The 18,754-nt window shown below is 39.4% G+C and overlaps 2 protein-coding genes across 4 annotated transcripts; one reads left to right on the top strand and one right to left on the bottom strand.

Moving 5' to 3' along the window:
* The first annotated feature begins 4,941 nt into the window (after positions 1-4,941).
* tdgf1 (teratocarcinoma-derived growth factor 1) lies at positions 4,942-11,855 on the top strand. 2 transcript variants are annotated; one of them, XM_081613991.1, is made up of 6 exons: positions 4,942-5,086; positions 5,175-5,221; positions 6,158-6,349; positions 8,418-8,532; positions 8,637-8,746; positions 10,533-11,855. In XM_081613991.1, exons 1-6 carry the CDS (start codon positions 5,064-5,066, stop codon positions 10,640-10,642), a joined length of 597 nt encoding a protein of 198 aa, XP_081470117.1. In that variant the 5' UTR covers positions 4,942-5,063; the 3' UTR covers positions 10,643-11,855. The 2 variants fall into 2 exon arrangements, with proteins under 2 accessions (XP_081470117.1, XP_081470118.1); XM_081613992.1 differs by having other exon boundaries at positions 6,194-6,349.
* Positions 11,856-15,718: 3,863 nt separating this feature from the next.
* On the bottom strand, positions 15,719-18,522 carry LOC145553959 (uncharacterized). 2 transcript variants are annotated; one of them, XM_081613058.1, is made up of 2 exons: positions 18,330-18,522; positions 15,719-16,123 (listed from the first exon to the last, which is right to left on the bottom strand). In XM_081613058.1, exons 1-2 carry the CDS (start codon positions 18,506-18,508, stop codon positions 16,000-16,002), a joined length of 303 nt encoding a protein of 100 aa, XP_081469184.1. In that variant the 5' UTR covers positions 18,509-18,522; the 3' UTR covers positions 15,719-15,999. The 2 variants fall into 2 exon arrangements, with proteins under 2 accessions (XP_081469184.1, XP_081469183.1); XM_081613057.1 differs by having other exon boundaries at positions 18,300-18,522.
* Positions 18,523-18,754: the final 232 nt, after the last annotated feature.

Raw genomic sequence — 18,754 nt, forward strand, 5'->3', positions numbered from 1 at the left:
GATGAAGAAGAAGAGGAAGAGGAAACGAACAAAAAACAAGGAAAAGAGGAAGAGGAGGAGATTAAAGATGAAAGAAAGAGCAACAAGGAGGAAGATGATGATGATGATGATAGACTGGATGTAGAAGAAGAAGAGACAGAAATGGAGAGAAAAATGGGAAAGAAGGAGGAAGAGGAGAAGGAAGTTTCCAGTGTGGATATAGAGGATGATGAAGAAGATGATGAAGAAGAGGAGGAAGGTGAAGAGGAGGAAGGTGAAGAGGAGGAAGGTGAAGAGGAGGAAGAGGAGGCAGAAGAAAATGAAAAGCAGAAAGTCAAAAACGACGATGAGGATGACGATGGAAACATTCACAGGATGAAGATGGAAACCAAACAAAGCCGATCTGAAGATGAGGAAGAGGAAGAGCATGAGGGCTGTGAGGAAGATGAGGAGGACGATGAGGAAGAGGAGGATGAGGAAGAGCATGAGGGCTGTGAGGAAGATGAGGAGGACGATGAGGAAGAGGAGGATGAGGAAGAGCATGAGGGCTGTGAGGAAGATGAGGAGGAAGATGATGAAGAGGTGGAAGAAATCAACAAAAACAAAGATGAAGGTGAGGAAAACAGAGAAACTGATGAAGAAAATCCTGTGGAGGGAAGAGCTGACGAACAAACAGAGGAAGAGGAGCAGGAGACGAAGAGCGGCGTTCTAAAACAGACGAAGAAGAAGAAACGGAGACGAGCGAAAACCAAACCTGACGCTCCGCTTCACCTGCAGTTCCACAAGCTGAACGCCTCCTTCTCCGCCTGGCGGCGCTGCTGGATGGTCGCCGTGGCTCACCGCGGCGGAGCCGACGAAGACGACGAGGAAGAGGAGGGCGAGGAGGAAGGGGACGAGTGGCGGGCCTGGAAGGAGTCCTGGAGAATCTGCCGCTGGAGGAAGACGGACGAAGACGAGGTGATGAGCTTCTGCTGGGAGCACCGGAGCCGCCGGGACGCCATACAGGAAGTGGACGAAACGACAAACAGGAAGTGGAATCTGAGCTGGAAAATGAACACAGCTAACGGCGAAGAGGAGGATGAGGAAGAGGAGGAGAAGGAGGAAGAGGAGGATGAAGAGGAGGATGAAGAGGAGAGCTGAAATGTGATCAAACATTATGAACTGAGACATTTTAATGAACGTTGATCAAAACTTTCCTGGATCTTACAAGATACTTTGTGTTCACCGCTGGCTAAAACGTTAGCTGCGCTAATGCTAACGCACTTAAATATTAGCTCTGCTAGCAAAACAGCGCTATGCCAGGAAAGGATTGTGTAGATGGATGCTAACGCTAAAGTATTACCCTGTAAATTACACACATTTCAGCTAATTATTCAGTGAATTCTGGTTCAGTGACCCGAGTTCAAAGGTTAGCATGTTAGCACGGATAAAAACAAACCTTTATGGCTAACACCAGAATATTTAATGACGTGTTCTGATCCCTTTAAAATAAATAAACAGTAACCTGCACCTTCCAGGAAAGTCCTCTGTAGATTCATTGTAGTAAATATGAGAAAATACTTCATGTTTACTGAACGTAACTCCAAGCTACCGGAGCCTTTTATTTTGAAATCGGTTACGTACCAGGACGGTTTCCGGTCAGTTTCTGGAAAGTAACGTGTAACGTGACGTCCAGGAAAATAATCTGTAGATTCTTAGAAAGCTTAGGTTAAAAACTGTCTGTTAATATTTGTACAAATATGTAAATTGTACATCAAAATATGTAATAAATTTTAAATAATAAATTGAATCTTTGTCGGTTTTGCTCGTCATTATGTTTCTCTGCTGGATTCCAGCTTCTTTGCAAATCAAACTATTTTCTTGTTTCCATGTTGGCAAAAAATTCACCCGCAAAACAAACTGATCAGTCGAAAAGAAAAACAGGAAACGGAAACGGAAGGAGAGAAGAGCTGACTGCTTGTGGAACATCCCCTCTAGTGGTGGGACTGCGTCACTACGCCCCACTGGGGACAAACAGCAGCAGTTTAGATGCTTCCAGGTGGAGTCAAGACGAGGCTTTTTTATTTAGTTACATAAAAATTCACTGATATTTCCTCACCAAAGAAAGAAACACGCAGGAAAAACCCAGAGCAGCTCAAACCAACTGGACATGTTTTATATCTTCCTCTGAATAACAGAGAAATGTTTGATTCTGGATCCCTAATTGAAGCTGAAATCACATTTCTGTCGGTTAATCTGTCGTTTCTTTGGATATTTTTCATCAATTAAATGCCAAAGAGTAAAAATGAGATTTAAGATTTAAAATGCTCCAGGCTGTGGGCAGATCTAATCTGGAAAGGGAAGTTATTCCATAAAACAGGAGCAGCAACAGAAAAAGCTCCATCTCCTTTCCTCTCAAGTCGAGTCCGAGGAACATTCAGTAATAATCTTAAAGTTCTGGACGCAGACCGGACATTTAAAAGGTCCTGAAGATAAAGGGGGTTTAACCCATTTTATAAGTTAACAACAGAATCTTAAAATCTATTGGATAAAAACCAGGCAGCAGGTGTAAAGATGCCAGAGTTGGTGTCATGTGGTCAGGATTCCTGGTTCCTGTCAGAAAAACTAAAGTGGTGAAACAAGATCTGAGTTTTAATGAGTCTCTGCTGTCAACATCAGGTCACTTTGTTCTGATTCCTGATCCTGCTGCAGCTGAACGAGGCAGGTCTTCCTCTCTTCCTGCAGCAGGTCTTCCTCCTGCTTTAGGATGCTGACCTCCTGCTGGGGTCCCATCAGGTCGCCCCTCCTGCTGGGGTCCCATCAGGTCGCCCCTCCTGCTGCTCCTCTTTAGCTCAAACTTCTTTGTGACGACAAAAAGCCCATTTCCTCTGTTTGTCCCTCAGAGGGAGAAGAACCAGAACAAGCAGCATCTTCAGTTTTACATGATTTAACGGCTTCCTGGACTCAAAACCTGAACCTTCAGAGCAACACAAAGACAGTTACAAAATCAGCCTTTTGTCAACAGAAAAACAAGATAATTGTTGGACTAGACAACATAATCTTTCATTTTCTCAGTTTTTTTTACTGACTTTTTAATTTTTTGTTGTTATTTATCCTATTTCTTGTTGGAATCCCAACAGAATCTTGAGTTTCATCCAAACTTACATCAGTGCTGTGAGACGTGCGTCATGATTCTGCACCAGAAGAAGACGGACAGTAACTCTGGATGTAATCAAAGGCTGAAGCTGTTGGTCGTGTTTTCTCTTTTCTTTCTCTTGTCGTGATTTCCTGTTGCTCAAAAACATTAAAACTGATCCATAATCAATCCTGTAGACAAAGAGCTGCTGTTCGACATCGATGTTCTTCTTCTGCATGTTTACTGGGGTCGTAAACTGTCCACACAGAGTCTGATTGATTGATTGATTATTGGCATGAGCGACCAAACAAAATCTGATTTCAACCAATTAAAATCAGTCGATCTTCTTCTTCTCTGTCACATAATGAATTAGAAAACTAATAAACTACAAGATGAGCATGAAATCTGCCATTTAAGATGTTTTTGGGGTTAAAGGTCAGATTAGAGTTCGGGCTAATATGTCAGAGTTTTTATCAAAGAGACGTTTTTGCTTTTCATAGGTGAAAAAAACCTGTTAAGTTTCCATGTGGATGGAGCCGAAAACACAACCCTGAGGTTCACCGCTTTGAATAGCAGATCTTATCATTTTAACACATTATTTTTTATTTTTAATCATTTTATTTCAAAACATTTTGACCTTTTTATAACAGAAAGAGATGCATTCTTCTGAAAACGGAAACATGTTGGACTGAAATGTAGTTAAAAAGTTTCTTAAAGTTTCAGAAAGAATAAAAAGGTGTCGATAAAAAAAAACATTTTAATGTGTCAGAATAAATTCAGGCTTTTTGGGGATTTAAATATCAAGAAATGAAGTTTAAACCTGAACTTTCTGCTTATTTTCATGCATGAAAAGTTTCTGCATGTTTTCTGTTGAGGAGTTTTTCCTGTTGGCAGCAGCTGAGTGATTAACATGTGACTGGATGCTAACGAGGTTAGCACACATGCTAATGAGGTTAGCACACATGCTGGTGGGGGTGGAGAGATCCAGCTAAACATCCACAGAAGAAGAATAACCTCAACTGAAGTACTTCACTACGGAAGAGGATTAGGGCCACTGAGAAAAATTAAAACAGTTCCGACTTTTTTCTCAGAATTTTGACTTTAATTTCAGAATTCTGACTTTTTTTCTCAGAAATCTGAGGTTAAAGTTTTATTTTTTTTTTCCAGTGGCCCTAATCCTCTTCCGTAACTTCACAGCAATGACAAAATCACAAGAAATAAAACTTAAGTTTGATAAAACAAAATGGCAAAAAAATACAAAAATAATCATACGAATAAAATAAAGACAAACTATTTTGTTGCAGCAAAACATACAAATTTTCCATTTTTCCAGTCAAAGATAAAACAAAATAAAAATATAAAAATTAGTAAAATAATATGGAGAAAAACGTATAAAATGTAAAGTTTAATCTAATTAAAACTTAAGATTTAATTCACAGACAAAATTTCAGAGGAAATAAAAGCAGCTTTCCTTATTTAGAGTTTTATAACCAAACTTTTTAAGTAAACTTATCTCATTAAATTAATTTTATCTCACTTTCACTAAAAAAATAAACAGTTTTAACTTTATTTAAATTATTTCCGAATAAATGAGTCAAATATTTGTTTCCTGGATTAAAATCTGGACCTTTTCAGCAGAATCCTCTCATCTTCCGTCATTCCGGTTCTTGTTGATTCCAACCTGCAGGCGGAAACGGGCAGCAGACAGAAAGGGGCGTGGCTGCCGGAGTCCCGCCCACTTCCGGAATGGAAATCACCTGGAGAGCAGAGAGGAGGGATTTGAATCTGATCAGATGTTCACCAATGAGGCTGAGAAAACCTCGAGCTCTCATTTGTTCCTGGATTTATTGATTTTCTTTCTTTTTCTGGGAACTTCAGGAATATTTACAGATAAAATTAACAGATTTTTCTTATTTTTTTTATACTCATATTAAAACTGCAAGGAGTTGGAATTTTGAAAAGTTTAACTATGAGGCGACAGCAGAAGTTCAAGTGAGTCCTAAAAACTGAAAAAACTTTTTTCAAAAAATTTTCCTCATTTTTTTCCATGTTTAATGAATTTATTCCCCGTTTCTCTCAGAGTCCTGCTCGGTGTTTTCTGGTGTCTCCGGCTTGTTTCTCCCTCAGGTCGGTTTTTCTCCACATTTCCACGATATATATATATATATATGTATATATATCTTTTTTTACGGGCTTCTTTATTAGAAGCGATCATTTCACGATGCGTTCAAACGCACCTCGTAAAACTATAAATCATCTTAAATTTTCCACAACCTTCAGAACATTTCGAGGGAAATCTGGCACCAATTTTCAACGTTCATCAATCAGATTTGATTAAGAATCTACGGAAGAGGATTAGGGACACTGAAACACGGAAGAATGATTTTAATCTCTGAATCACAAACGTTTTAATTGTTTATGTTCTTAAAACTCAAATCTACCAACTAAAGTTGAGACAGACTTTCGGTTTGGATGAAGTTAAAGATAAAGTGCATTTTTATGAAACGGGAGAATGAAAAGGTTATGTGGCTATTTTCACATTTTAACTACAAAATTGACGTAAACCAAAGAATGTTTGGTTATTCGAATCGAATAAAAATCTTGTATTAAAGTCAGAATAATTTTTTCCGGTGACCCAAATCCTAACTGGTCAACGTTTGCCCTTAAACAGACGTTTTATCCAAAACTGTGTATTTACTCGCATATTTTCTACATGTACTTGAACGCATCATGAAGTTTTTGCTCCATGTAATCTGCCTGTAATTTTTCTCTCTCTGTTAAAACAATCAGATATTTTCAGTGTAAATTCAGACGTTTTCTCCTCTGTGGTTTAACTGGTTTTGAGCCAGTTTGGCTCCATTGAGCTGCTGGTTTCTCCTCATTTGCACATCAGTCAGATGTAATGGAGGGACTTTGTTCTGAACCAGACATGAGGGAGGCGAGGAACCAACAATGTGGCTGTCAGGGTTTACATTTCACCGATTTTACCCTGAATCCATCAAACCAGCTGATGATTCAGAGGTTTTACTTTATTCACTCAAACCTGCCGCTGTTTTCTTTCAGGCTCTGAAGGAGTCCTCCACTCTTCTTCTTCTACAGCTGCCACATCGCCCTCCTCTCCTCCTCACCCTCCTCCTGCGGCCCAGTCCTCCCAGGAGTTTCTGTCCCAGTTTACCCAGGTGAATTCTCCAAACAGCGGCGACCGTAAACACCGAGACGCCAGCGCCGTGCTGCCCTTCATCGGCCTCACCAGCAGTACGCCTCCTCACACACACACACACACACACACACACACACACACACACACACACACACACACACACACAGATTTCTGTTCTCACAGAAAATAACACGTCTCTAGCAGGAAAACGTTTCAGTAATTCATAAAAAGTGAAACTGAATCAACGTTTCTGCAGCATGAAGCAACAAAACGCTTCAGCTTTGAGTGTCTGGATGTTGAGTTTTAGTGTTTTTCTGTCATTTTCAGAGGTTTGCTCAGACTCTCTGCTGTTTACTGGTGTGGAGCGGAGGAGTGCTGCAGGAATGTGCTGCCAGCTGCTGCAGACTCTGGTTTATTTCACCGACACACACAGAGGAGCTGCAGCAGCTGGACAGCAGATTTCAGACTGAAAACCTGCAGAAAACTTACATGAGGAGTTTTGATCTTTATGTTCAAACCCAGTAAAACTTCAAATCTGTAAACAAAACGAGACAGAAATAATCTGCTAAACAGAGACGATTACGTGAGAAATCAGTAAAACTTCATATTCAGATTATTGTTTTCAGTTTTCCAGATTATAAACTAGAAAAACAGTGAAAACTTTTTTTTCTGGATGAAAAAAAAAGCTAAACATTATATAAATATACAGACATTGTGAAGGAAAATAGATAAAAAACAAGGATTAAATGAATACTTACAACAGGTAAACACTGCAAAAACACAAAATCTCTTACCAAGTAGTTTTGGTTTAATTTCTAGTGGAAATATTTTAGTTTATTTGCAATAAAATAAACTAAATTAAAAGCAACATACATATAGACTTGTTTTAAGTCAGTAATTCCTTTGATATTTTAAAAAAGTTCTGGTTCCACTGGGGCTGTTACCTAGCAACGCCAGCCAAGCCCAGCCTGTTACCTAGCAACGCCAGCCAAGCCCAGCCCAGCCTGTTACCTAGCAACGCCAGCCAAGCCCAGCTCAGCCTGTTACCTAGCAACGCCAGCCAAGCCCAGCTCAGCCTGTTACCTAGCAACGCCAGCCAAGCCCAGCTCAGCCTGTTACCTAGCAACGCCAGCCAAGCCCAGCTCAGCCTGTTACCTAGCAACGCCAGCCAAGCCCAGCTCAGCCTGTTACCTAGCAACGCCAGCCAAGCCCAGCTCAGCCCGTTACCTAGCAATGCCAGCCAAGCCCAGCTCAGCCTGTTACCTAGCAACGCCAGCCAAGCCCAGCCCGTTACCTAGCAACGCCAGCCAAGCCCAGCCCGTTACCTAGCAACGCCAGCCAAGCCCAGCCCGTTACCTAGCAACGCCAGCCAAGCCCAGCCTGTTACCTAGCAACGCCAGCCAAGCCCAGCCCAGCCTGTTACCTAGCAACGCCAGCCAAGCCCAGCCCAGCCTGTTACCTAGCAACGCCAGCCAAGCCCAGCCCAGCCTGTTACCTAGCAACGCCAGCCAAGCCCAGCTCAGCCTGTTACCTAGCAACGCCAGCCAAGCCCAGCTCAGCCTGTTACCTAGCAACGCCAGCCAAGCCCAGCTCAGCCTGTTACCTAGCAACGCAAGCCAAGACCAGCTCAGCCAGTTACCTAGCAACGCCAGCCAAGCCCAGCTCAGCCCATTACCTAGCAATGCCAGCCAAGCCCAGCTCAGCCTGTTACCTAGCAACGCCAGCCAAGCCCAGCCCGTTACCTAGCAACGCCAGCCAAGCCCAGCTCAGCCTGTTACCTAGCAACGCCAGCCAAGCCCAGCCTGTTACCTAGCAACGCCAGCCAAGCCCAGCTCAGCCTGTTACCTAGCAACGCCAGCCAAGCCCAGCTCAGCCTGTTACCTAGCAACGCCAGCCAAGCCCAGCTCAGCCTGTTACCTAGCAACCCAGCTGCAGTTCCGTTGGCAGGTTATTTAACAAGACGTTTTTCTCATGTAATGAGTTAATTTATCTGCCGATTGAAATGGAAAGTTACTGAGATAGTTTCACTACAAACTGGACCAAAATTACTTGGTGAGATTTTGTGTTTTTGCAGTGAAGATGAAATGTTTCCCTCCGTCGTTGCTGAGGCTGATGGAAACGGAGGATCAGGTTGATGTTTTTAATGTTCTTAATGTTTCTAAGGTGCTGATCAGAGCCGCAGCTGCTGTAAAAACGGAGGAACCTGCATCCTGGGCAGTTTCTGCGCCTGCCCTCCGTTCTTCACCGGGAGGAGTTGCGAGTACGACACCAGAATCAGGTAACCCAGCTGATGGTCTCCTGGGTTTCCAGCAACATTAACATCATAATGGTTTTGTTCTGTCTGTCGCCGTGGCCTGGTTTTCACTGTTTGTGTGTTTGCAGACGATGTGACGTTGTTCCTCACGGCGAGTGGGTCCAGAAAGGCTGCTCCTACTGCCGCTGTTTCTACGGCGTCTTGCATTGCTTCCCTCACGTTTTCCATGAAGACTGTGGTAAGAAAGTCGCCACACGTAGCAACAGTATCATCTGTTTTTATTAGATATAAAAGCGTTAAAGCTGAGAGTCTGTCGGCTTTGCATTCTGAGACGAGATCCTCCAAAGTTTTATTCTAGTTTTTAATTCTTTTGGTTTCTTGGTGTGGTTCAGGTAATCCCTGAAAGGTTTTGTCATCTCAAAGGGGGGGAAGAGAATCAACACCCACAGTCGCTGTAAAACCCGCCTTTCACACGTTTCACCCGAAGACACAAAAACTCCTTCTGAGTGTAAATGGGGCTGAATGAATTTGCTCCACCTTCTCATTTACAGTTCAAGCCTTTTATCCTCCAAAATGTTTCTTATTTGACTCCTTAACACAGAAACACTGATGTGGAGTTTGGGATGATTTTGAAACCCAGAAAAGACAAAGAAACAAATCTAGTTTGATCTTTATTGTTGGGCCCCAAAACTTTGTTTCTTAAAGCAAAATGTCAAAAGTGTTTGATGCTGAATTTCCTCCTATGGGTTTTATTTGTCAACAGAACTAAAATCTGGTCCATCAGAACTGATCCAAACTCCCTCTTGTTTCTATAAAACTGCTCTGGACCCACCAAACATGCTACTGCTAACGCTAGCATGTATGAGAATTAAAAATGTTAAAAGTTATTGTGATTTTCAAACTAGAATCTAGAAGTGAACAACTTCTCACACATGCTAGCTGCTAAATTGTTTGCTTCCACTGAGCCATCACAGCTGCTAATGTTAGCATTAGCATGTGGGAGCGTATTAATAATGTTAGCTACATATTGTGATTTAGGTTCGTGTTTATAAAATGCTCAAGCATATCTACCTCATGTCTCTTTGCTTTATCCCCACACCAGCTCACCTAGCTCTTTAAGGCTAACACGTTAGCATGTTAGCCTTAAACAAAACCTTGTTTTAATCTTGATAATTCTGGTTATTGAATGTTTCCAGTTTATTTCTGTATTTTATTGTTACTCATTTAAAATGTTTAAGCACAATAATTAAACCAGGTTAACTCAGTCAACAGAGTCAGCTAACAGTAATACTTGCTAGCATTAGCATGTTACTGGTAGCATCCACAGCTAATTATTGTAATTTTCTTAAGCTCTTTAGATTTACGATTACTGCATCATGTTTTCAGGTAATCGTGTCTCTAGACATTATTTTATTTTTTGACATTGATGACAAAAATGGAAAAACCGACCTAAAATCTTTCCAATTCCAAATATGAAATGTAGGGGATTTATATTTTTGTAAAAATAATGACTTTATTTCATGATCAGAAAGAGGAAAAATCACAAATATTTGTTATGGATAGATGCAATAAAGGCATAAAACATTTTTGGAAAAGAAATATCTTTAATAAAGCTTCTATGGAGCACTATGTGTGTCAAATCTTCTGCACATAGTCATATGTCACATAATGTTCTGAGTTTTGTCCTGAAGATAAAATCTTCAACTTGGAACTAAAAATCAATCCAACTTTTGATACTTTAATTAAGCGGGTAAAATTTTAAGCTAGCTAGCTAATCCAACACAGAGCATCACTTACTTCTGTCTTTTTTCCAAAAATAAACGAGCTGCAGAAGTGTAGAGTGAAGGCTTTCCTTGTCCCGCCTGGGAGATAAACGTGTATCTTTAAGAGCTGCTGGAAGTCGAGATAAGCGAAGCCAAGTTTAGAGAAAGTGAAAGAAAAAGATAACGGCTTAAAATACATGAAATGGCTCTAAAGACATGATATTAATGATGTAAACTCTTGATTGTTTCGTTTTCTCCCAGATGACTCGGATGAGGAGGTTCGTTGGTATCTTTCATCGGCGGTCAGGTTGACTCCGCTCAGCTGTTTCCTGTCTCTGCTGATGCTACTTCCTGTGCTGCTCGTCTTCTGACGCTCATAAGATTTTATTCTCTAATCGGCTCCAAAACGACGTGAATAATAAACTTGATGATGCTGCAGTATTTATTTTAATGAGGAAAAAACCAACTCCTGATTTGCTTTTATGTAACTAACTGGAGAGAGAAGAGTTCTTCCAAAATAAATCCTGTTTGCCTGAAAGATCTAAATGTATGGAGGAAGATTAGTGCCACAAAAAAATCTTATTTTTTCCCCCTCCGAATTCTGACGTTTTTTTCTCAGATTTTACTTTTTCTTACAATTCTATTTTTTCTCAAAATTGTAAAATTTTCCTCAAATTCTGACTTTTTCCACCGGAATTCTAAATTTAATCTCAGAAATATGACTTTTATTCTCAGAATTTTGACTTTATTCTCAGAAAACGATTTCTTTTTTCTCATATTTTTTTAACCTCAGATTTCCAACTGTAATCTAAGCATGCTGACTTTACTTTCAGAAATGTGACTTTTTTTTCTCAGAAATTTGTTTTTTTCTCAAAATTGTAAAATTTTTCTCAAATTCTGACTTTTTCCACAAAAATTCTAACTTTAATCTCAGAATTTTGACTTTCTTCTCAGAAATGATTTCTTTTTTATGTCATAATTATTTTTTTAACCTCAGATTTCTAACTGTAATACTGACTTTTTTGTCTCTGAATCTTGTTTTTTTTTTCTCAAAATTTGTGGCTTTTTTTCAGTTTTAAACTCTGATTTCTCGTTTGTTTTTCTTGAGTTCATCTGACATTAAAATCAAAATTCTGAGAAAAAGTCACTTTTTTTTTCGTTCAGTGGCCCTAATATCCTTCCATATAAAGGAAATGAAGGAAGCTGTATATAAGATTTTTATGGAAAATGTTTTAAAGTCATTTTGTCTTTGAAGGAAAAAACTTCCTGTGATTCTTGTTTTAATCTGATGTGACGTTTTGTGTTGAACCTGGTTTGTTTAATTGAAGCCGTATTCGTGCTGCTGATGCTCAGGGTTTCGTTTGAACCGGTTTTGCGGTTCTTCTTCCAGCCTTTCTGTTATCTGCAGGTATTTCCAGCCGTTTTCTCTCCTGCCTCTTATCTCCACTTTATTGATGAGGTTGGATTTGATTATCTGCTGCTTTCTTATCTAAAACAAACAGAAGCTGCTGCTCTGCAGTCCGTCGCCTGGTTTTCTGTAAGTCCTAAAGAAACAAATCTAAATAAAGAATCTTTGCAGATTTATTTCAATTATTTAACCATAAAATTCCAAGTGTTGTTTTGGTTCATGGGGTAAAGAGGGAAAGTTGTGGAAAATAATAAAAATTTGCAGTAAAGTGTGGCCTGAACGTGTTTTTAATCTCCTCCAACGAGACGCTAAATAAAACCCAGAGCTGTTGGAGGTCAGTGGAGGTCTGGATGATTAAAGCAGAGGGTTTCAGTCACATTCACCTCGTCTGCAGCTTTATTTCACTAAAATAAGACGATTGTGTGTTTTAGTGCGTCTATTATATGTTGTCTGAAAACCTAAATGTTCCTGTCGGCTCTTTTGTTTAATCTGCATCAATATTGTTTGGTTTCCAAGAACACAAAGCTGTGAAATTGGCTAACAGCTAAGCTAATTTTCTGTTAGCCTTTTAGCACTTAGTTTCCCCTAAATAAATTCTAAAGAGTGAGTTTTTCTGACTATTTTGTGAAATTTCAGGCTAATTTTAGTCATAAACTCAAAATATGAGTTAAAGTTTTGGTTATCTACTGCTAAGAGTCTGTTTATACTCATGCTCTTATTTTGAAATGGGTGAAGACGTTTACTGACTTTTTTTATGAATCAATATCTGAAACAACATGAAGTAAAACAACCAGTAGAGAAAATATGAACATAAATACAATATATAAGGTCATTAATGAACATCAAAATTAATTTGGTGCTCAAACTTTGCAGTGTTTCAAGAGCAGATAAAGTTTTAATAGAAGTTAGCACGTTAGCGTTAGCATCTGCTCAACACCATGTTATATCCTTAGTTTTTGCTAAATGCCATGTTGGTGTAGCAGCAGTTTAGCCTGAGTGTAATTTATGGTTAATGCTTTGGGTTAACAGAGCTACATTTATCTAACTCTCCTTTTCACCTGAATAAAATCCAAAACATTTGACTTTAACCTCAACTAAAAACATCCAAACCAGGAGTTTTCCTGCTGCAGAGGAACACTCTAAAAAGAAAACAGTTGAACCAACTTAATTGAATTGCTTCTATGGGTAACAAGCAAGTCAGTTAAGTTTATCCTACTGAATTTATTACGTTTAACCAATTCAATATATTCTAATCCATCCAACTCAATTTGTTAATTTATTCTTAACAAATGTGTTAAGTATGTTTAAGATAACAGATTTAAGTCACTCTTACTCAAATCATTTAGTTTACTTCAAAAATGGTAAATACATTTATATAGAGCTTTTTCCATTCATTTTGGCCACTGAAAGCATTTTAGAGTCACATTCACTTAATGTGCAGATCAGTAGGTAACTTGGGGTTTAAGTCCTTATGGCATTTAACTTAATTATTTCAAGTAAAGTCAAAGCAAAAAGGCCATTTGAGGAAAAGATTTGTGTATTTAGATGACACTGTAAAAAGAGAATTAAAATGTAGTTTTTAACGACTTAAAAGTTTGAGTTGACTTTCTGTAGAATTAAGTCAAAGAGATTTTAAATGTTTATTAGAAGAAAATAAATGATTTGAGTAAGAGTGACTTAAAACTGTTATCTTAAACCCCCTTATGAATTAAGTTATAAGAACTTAGTGAATTGAGTTGTTCAGACATAGGATACGAAACTGGCATTGAACTCAATTGTTTTAAGTAAAGTCAAAGTAAAAAGTTCATTTAAGTTAAAAAATTGTAAGTTTTGAGTTAAATGAACACAAAAAAGTAAGTTATCACAGCAAAAGCAGAATAATTAAGTGAAATTAATGTAAATAAGTCTGTAAGATCAACTGCAGCCCAAATACACTTTTTACAGTGTACAAGAAAACACAAATGTGTGGATGAGGAGATAATCAGGCAGGTTTTCCGTCTTAATCCCAGAGTAACCAGAGCGTAATCTCCCCATTGTTGCCCAGGCGACTCCTCCTAACAAGTTAATTAAAAACGCTCCAGTCGATGAAAAGCTGTTAACGTGATTTTAGTTTCAGTTTGTCAGCAGGTCAGACGTCCAGCGGAGAAACTCAGAAACCAGCAGAGGAGAGAAAAAGCTGCGGCGGATCTGGATGGATTTAAAACAGATTAATGAAGGAGGAGGAGGAGGAGGAGGAGGAGGAGGAGGAGGAGGAGGAGGAGGAGGAGGAGGAGGAGGAGGAGGAGGAGGAGCCAAACGACTCCCTGCTGCCATGGTGACGCCTCCCTTTGACAGAAAAACTGTTCAGCAAATATCCGACTTTTCCTGTCAGAGAAAATAAAGCGAAGAGATAAATGTGATAAAAACAGTTTTTCATGTTTTCATTCACAGTTTTCCAACAAGTCGTTGTAAAATATTAAACTGAATAGTTTTAAGCCTTAATGAGTTTTAGTTTGTTTTCTATTGTGTGTAAATTTGAACCGTCAGAAATTATTTAGAAAATTACATTGGTACTAGGGATTAACAACATTTAGTGTAACAGAGTTAAATGGTACTAAAAACTGAAAATAATTCCACTTTGGTCAAAATGTTTAGAGGTTTGGAAAGAAAATTCTCAACAATACACAACATGGCCATGTTTTTATGTAAAAATACCTAAAAGTGTAAAAAAATAAATCAGAAAATAGAGCTGAAAGCTAATTTTAGTCATAACCTAACTTTTATTCTAAATCTGAAAAGTGAACATTGAACATTTCTGTTCAGTTCCTGAGTCACAGCTGCAATGCCTGCTGGGAAAAAAACAAAAAGAGTTTCTGTAAAATTCAGGCACCTGCAGGTTTAACTGTGAGGGAAAGTTAATTATGACGAGTTCAGGCCCTCTGAGTCAAACTGCAGCTCTCTGCTGACACCTACAGGCCAGTCCCAGAAAGAGGGCTCAGAGTTAAAGACCCAGAATACCCTCCATTATTCTCCATACAGTACTTTGACTAGACCAGTGGTACCCAAACTTAATCTCTTGCGCCCCCCCAGTGGTTTCCAAACATTTTCTGGGCCCCCTGGGAGACGGGGATTCAACTTCTTTGGGAGCAAAATGAATGTAGTAGCTGAACATAGACAACAACACCAGTAGCCTACAGGCTACCTGTTAAGCTAAAGGTGCTGTATTGATATTAGCTAGTCATCTTTTAGCTAACATTAGCTAGTCATCTTTTAGCTAACATTAGCTAGTCATCTTTTAGCTAACATTAGCTAGTCATCTTTTAGCTAACATTAGCTAGTCATCTTTTAGCTAGCATTACCTTCATCCAACAGCTTCACTCAACTCAGTCTGTTAGTTTGGGGGAAAAACGGTGAAAAGTTCTTTGCGTTTTGCTGCCATGATTCTAACACAAACCTGCGTAGCTCCGCCCAGCAGCAGCAGGTCTCCTTCACAGGTGTAAACCCAGCGCGAGCGTCGTAGTTCTCATGTTGCGTTTAAAGGCGGCTCGGAAAAACAGGTTACCACATGTTAACAACGGATTAAACAGTTTTAACTGCTGATAAAAGTGTCAGAGGACACAGATATGGGAAGTGCGGAAGCTCTTACTGTATCAAATTAACAGGAATAACAGAAGGTTTGCCATTCTAAGGTAAAAACCCAGCGCATACAGCGTTCATGTTTTGTTTTTTTTCATCCAGATGGCTCCTCTGGACTACACTGACCCACATATAACCATATAGATTAAATAAACCCCTGGAAACTGGTTAAGTGACCCACAGAATTTCAGCTAAGATTCATAATTTTCTGAAACAAATCCCGACACTCATCATCACCTCTAACTGGTTCTCCTCTCAAACTGACATCTGGCCTTTGTTTTGGATGCAGTCCTTCACGTATCGTCACATAAAATTAATTTCTAAGTAATTCAGCTCTAAAAACATGACGACTCAGTTTTAACATCACGATTCATGTAATTGATAATAAGTGATCGATCTGAACGTTTCGTTTTGTAGCGTTGGAGTTTATTGGGAAAGTGGAAATGTGCTGAAGAAATGAAGAAAATTTTAACTATAATTTCAGAACTTTAAAATAGTTGAATATTCTTTAAGTAACTCGTAATATAGATTTGAGTTTTTGATGGACAAATAAAATGTTTGAGTTGAAAAATGACAGATTTATATCAGTACATTTTATTTGATCTTTTCTGATATTAAACATTCAGATGTTTGATTTAATCTGAAGTTCCAGGTTTGCTGATCTCATTTCTGTGATCAGTTTTTTTTAAACTCTTGGTTTGTTGGTTAATTGGGCCTTTGGAGAAACCGAGAAGCTTTCTGCTCTCGCTGTCTTCTCTCCTCCAAGAAGCGCTGCTGGTTCTGGTTCTGGTTCCTCAGGTTGAGGCGCAGCAGCCACTGGTCCCTGAGCCTGAAGCGAAACAGCAAAATGGAGGCGAGAAGGTTCAGCTCAGGTCCAGACCAAGAAATGTGGTAGTTATAGTTGTGGAAAAGCTATTAGTCAATTTACTGCATCATATGAGTGGAGAATTATTCAAAATGAAGTAGGCACTCTACCGCTAATATGCTAATTGTTTTTCTGAGTTATTTGGCTAACTTCAAAAATATTTAGTGCATTAGCTTGCATAAGTAGCTAATGCATAAGTAGCTAATGCACTACTTATGCATTAGCTACTTATGCTAATGAATAAGTAGCTAAAGCATTAGCATATGCTTATGCTAATGCTAATGTGAGAAGTGTCTCGCAGCATGCTAATGCATTAGCATGCTAATGCAAAGTAATTATGCATAAGTAATGTTACTTATGCATTAGCATAAGTGGCTACTTATGCTAATGGTAGCATAAACTGCTTTAGCTACTTATGCTAATGCATAAGTAGCTAATTACTAAATTAACTTGATTTAATTTAGGTCTTTGGAGCTTTAGCTTAGCTAATGCTAACTGCTTAGCATTGGCAGAACTAATGGTTGAGTTTGGTGCCGTACGGTTAGCGCAACTACATTTTTAGCTACAGCTTCCGTTGTGGAAATGTGGCGTTAAAAAGAGAAATATGATTTAAAGACTAGAAATGAAAAGTGAACTCAACATTAATGTGAACTTTGAACTTAGTTCCTTCTCCTGGTTCTATTTCAGACTGAAGAAATGGCTAATTAGCTAATTTAGATAATTTTCATTAATGAGACAATCTGATGTTTGATATTTAAAGTTTTTAAGACGTCTGGCAGATGTCCGTCAATCAGGTCACATCCTGTATGTGCAGAAAACCTGGAGATGTTTGATCTTTTCTGTAAAATTTTTAGTAAATCCTACTTTTGTTCTGACCAATTCTTAGGGACATTTTGACTTTTTTCCACAAATGTACATTTTGTAAATGTTTTTCACGAAAGATCCACCATCTGTCTGGAAAACGTGCTCCTCTTTGTCTGTTCTGGTCCTGCAGCGTTGATCCTCGGTCGTTGCACCAGCATCTCATGTTGTGGAAAGAGGAAAGCCGTGTTGGCTGAAGGATTAATTAAGTGATTCTCTTGCTGATCTCCGGGATTCAAACCTGCGGCCTCGCTGCCTCTGATCAACATTCTCAGGCGACGACGCGATGACAGACAAACAAGCTGCAAACACGACCGAGGCGTTTAATGAACTCATCCATCCCTCGGTAATACACTTTATTTTTAGCGTTCCCTTCCTGTCTGACAGTTTGTCCACACGGCTTTGTTCACCTGCCAGAACTTTATTTGACTTTATTTTTATTATTATTTTAGGAAATACGTATGTATATTTTTTTTTTTACCAGAAACTAAACCAAAGTTCAGAAACAATGAGAGAAAACTTCAATCCATCCCATAATCTAACAACTTAATGATAGCAAACTAGGCTTAATAAAACTAATGTGCAATCTATGCACGTTAGTTTTATGGGGTTATTTTAAATTATTTTTATAGAAAAGTGATGGCCCCTGCTAACAACAAGCATCTAACTGCTAACCTAGCAAGGTAACTAGCATGCTAGTGCCAAAATGCTAACACAGTAAATCCGTTGTTTCACTCCTGAAATACAGTGTAAATAAGACAGTGCAGTGTACCAACACCTAGCAACCCCAGCCAAGCCCAGCCCGTTACCTAGCAACCCAAGCGGAGCTCCAGCACGTTTGGCCACCTGGTTTTATCCGCTGTACAATGGCTGCTGGAAAAGTCAAGTGTTTTGTTCTTGATGTGCCATACATAAACCCCTTGATTGATTCTTGTTGGTTGTGCAGGAGGCTCCACTTGTGCTTTTCAAAGATGCGTAAGCATTGAATTTGGTGGGCGTGGCTAGCAGCAGCTTATTTGGATTTAAAGTGACGGAAGCCCTAAAACAGGAGAACTGAGCCGATTAGAATCTCATTTCCTAAGAATGATCCAGCAATGATTTAGTTCAACATGTTCAAGGAAGCATAAAACCTTTAAATCTGACGGAAGCTGCTCTTTAGGTTTATAATCATCTACTTGTGTGTTTTGGTTTAGTTGTTGTAAAATGTTTGTCCTTATTTTAGCGCCTGATGAGGACGTAGTGGAATAATGAGTCCTGATTGGGTTGGCATGGATAAAACCTCCGACTCGCAGCTGACGTGTCTTCTGACCGCGTCAGGGCGCTGCTCCTCAGGCGGTTCTCCTCCTGGTCCATCTGCTGGCCGTGCCGGACGATCCTCTGCTCCCAGAACCACCGCAGCTTCTGCTTGTCATGGATCCGAGCCGCGCTCATCGCCTGGCAACAGGAAGGCTGTGACGGCGCGGACAAAAATCCACACAACAGCAGCATGTGGAGACGACCACTCCGGTCCATCTTTTATTTTTACATAAATTGTTTTTTTTTTATTACTATTTTTATTTGTGATGTAATCGTGATGTCATCCTCCTGGACTTTAACCTTCTAAATATTATGTTGAAACCAAAACCAGATCTTCCAGCCGTCGGTTTCGCTGGTTCCTCCATCTTCAAACTCAAAGATCTTCTGAAAACTTCATCTTGCTTAAGTAGGTTGGAAAATAACAACAGATGTGTTTCA

Source organism: Poecilia reticulata, chromosome 12, assembly GCF_904066995.2.
Source record: "Poecilia reticulata chromosome 12, P_reticulata-male-v2, whole genome shotgun sequence".
NCBI lineage: Eukaryota > Metazoa > Chordata > Actinopteri > Cyprinodontiformes > Poeciliidae > Poecilia > Poecilia reticulata.

Coding starts and splice junctions, on each gene's coding strand:
- tdgf1 (XM_081613991.1), top strand. CDS start 5,064: ATGAGGCGACAGCAGAAGTTCAA. Junction 5,087..5,174: donor AGGCGACAGCAGAAGTTCAA/GTGAGTCCTAAA, acceptor CGTTTCTCTCAG/AGTCCTGCTCGGTGTTTTCT. Junction 5,222..6,157: donor CCGGCTTGTTTCTCCCTCAG/GTCGGTTTTTCT, acceptor GTTTTCTTTCAG/GCTCTGAAGGAGTCCTCCAC.
- LOC145553959 (XM_081613057.1), bottom strand. CDS start 18,508: ATGCTGCTGTTGTGTGGATTTTTGTCCGCGCCGTCACAGCCTTCCTGT. Junction 16,124..18,299: donor ACGTCAGCTGCGAGTCGGAG/GTTTTATCCATG, acceptor GTTTCGCTTCAG/GCTCAGGGACCAGTGGCTGC.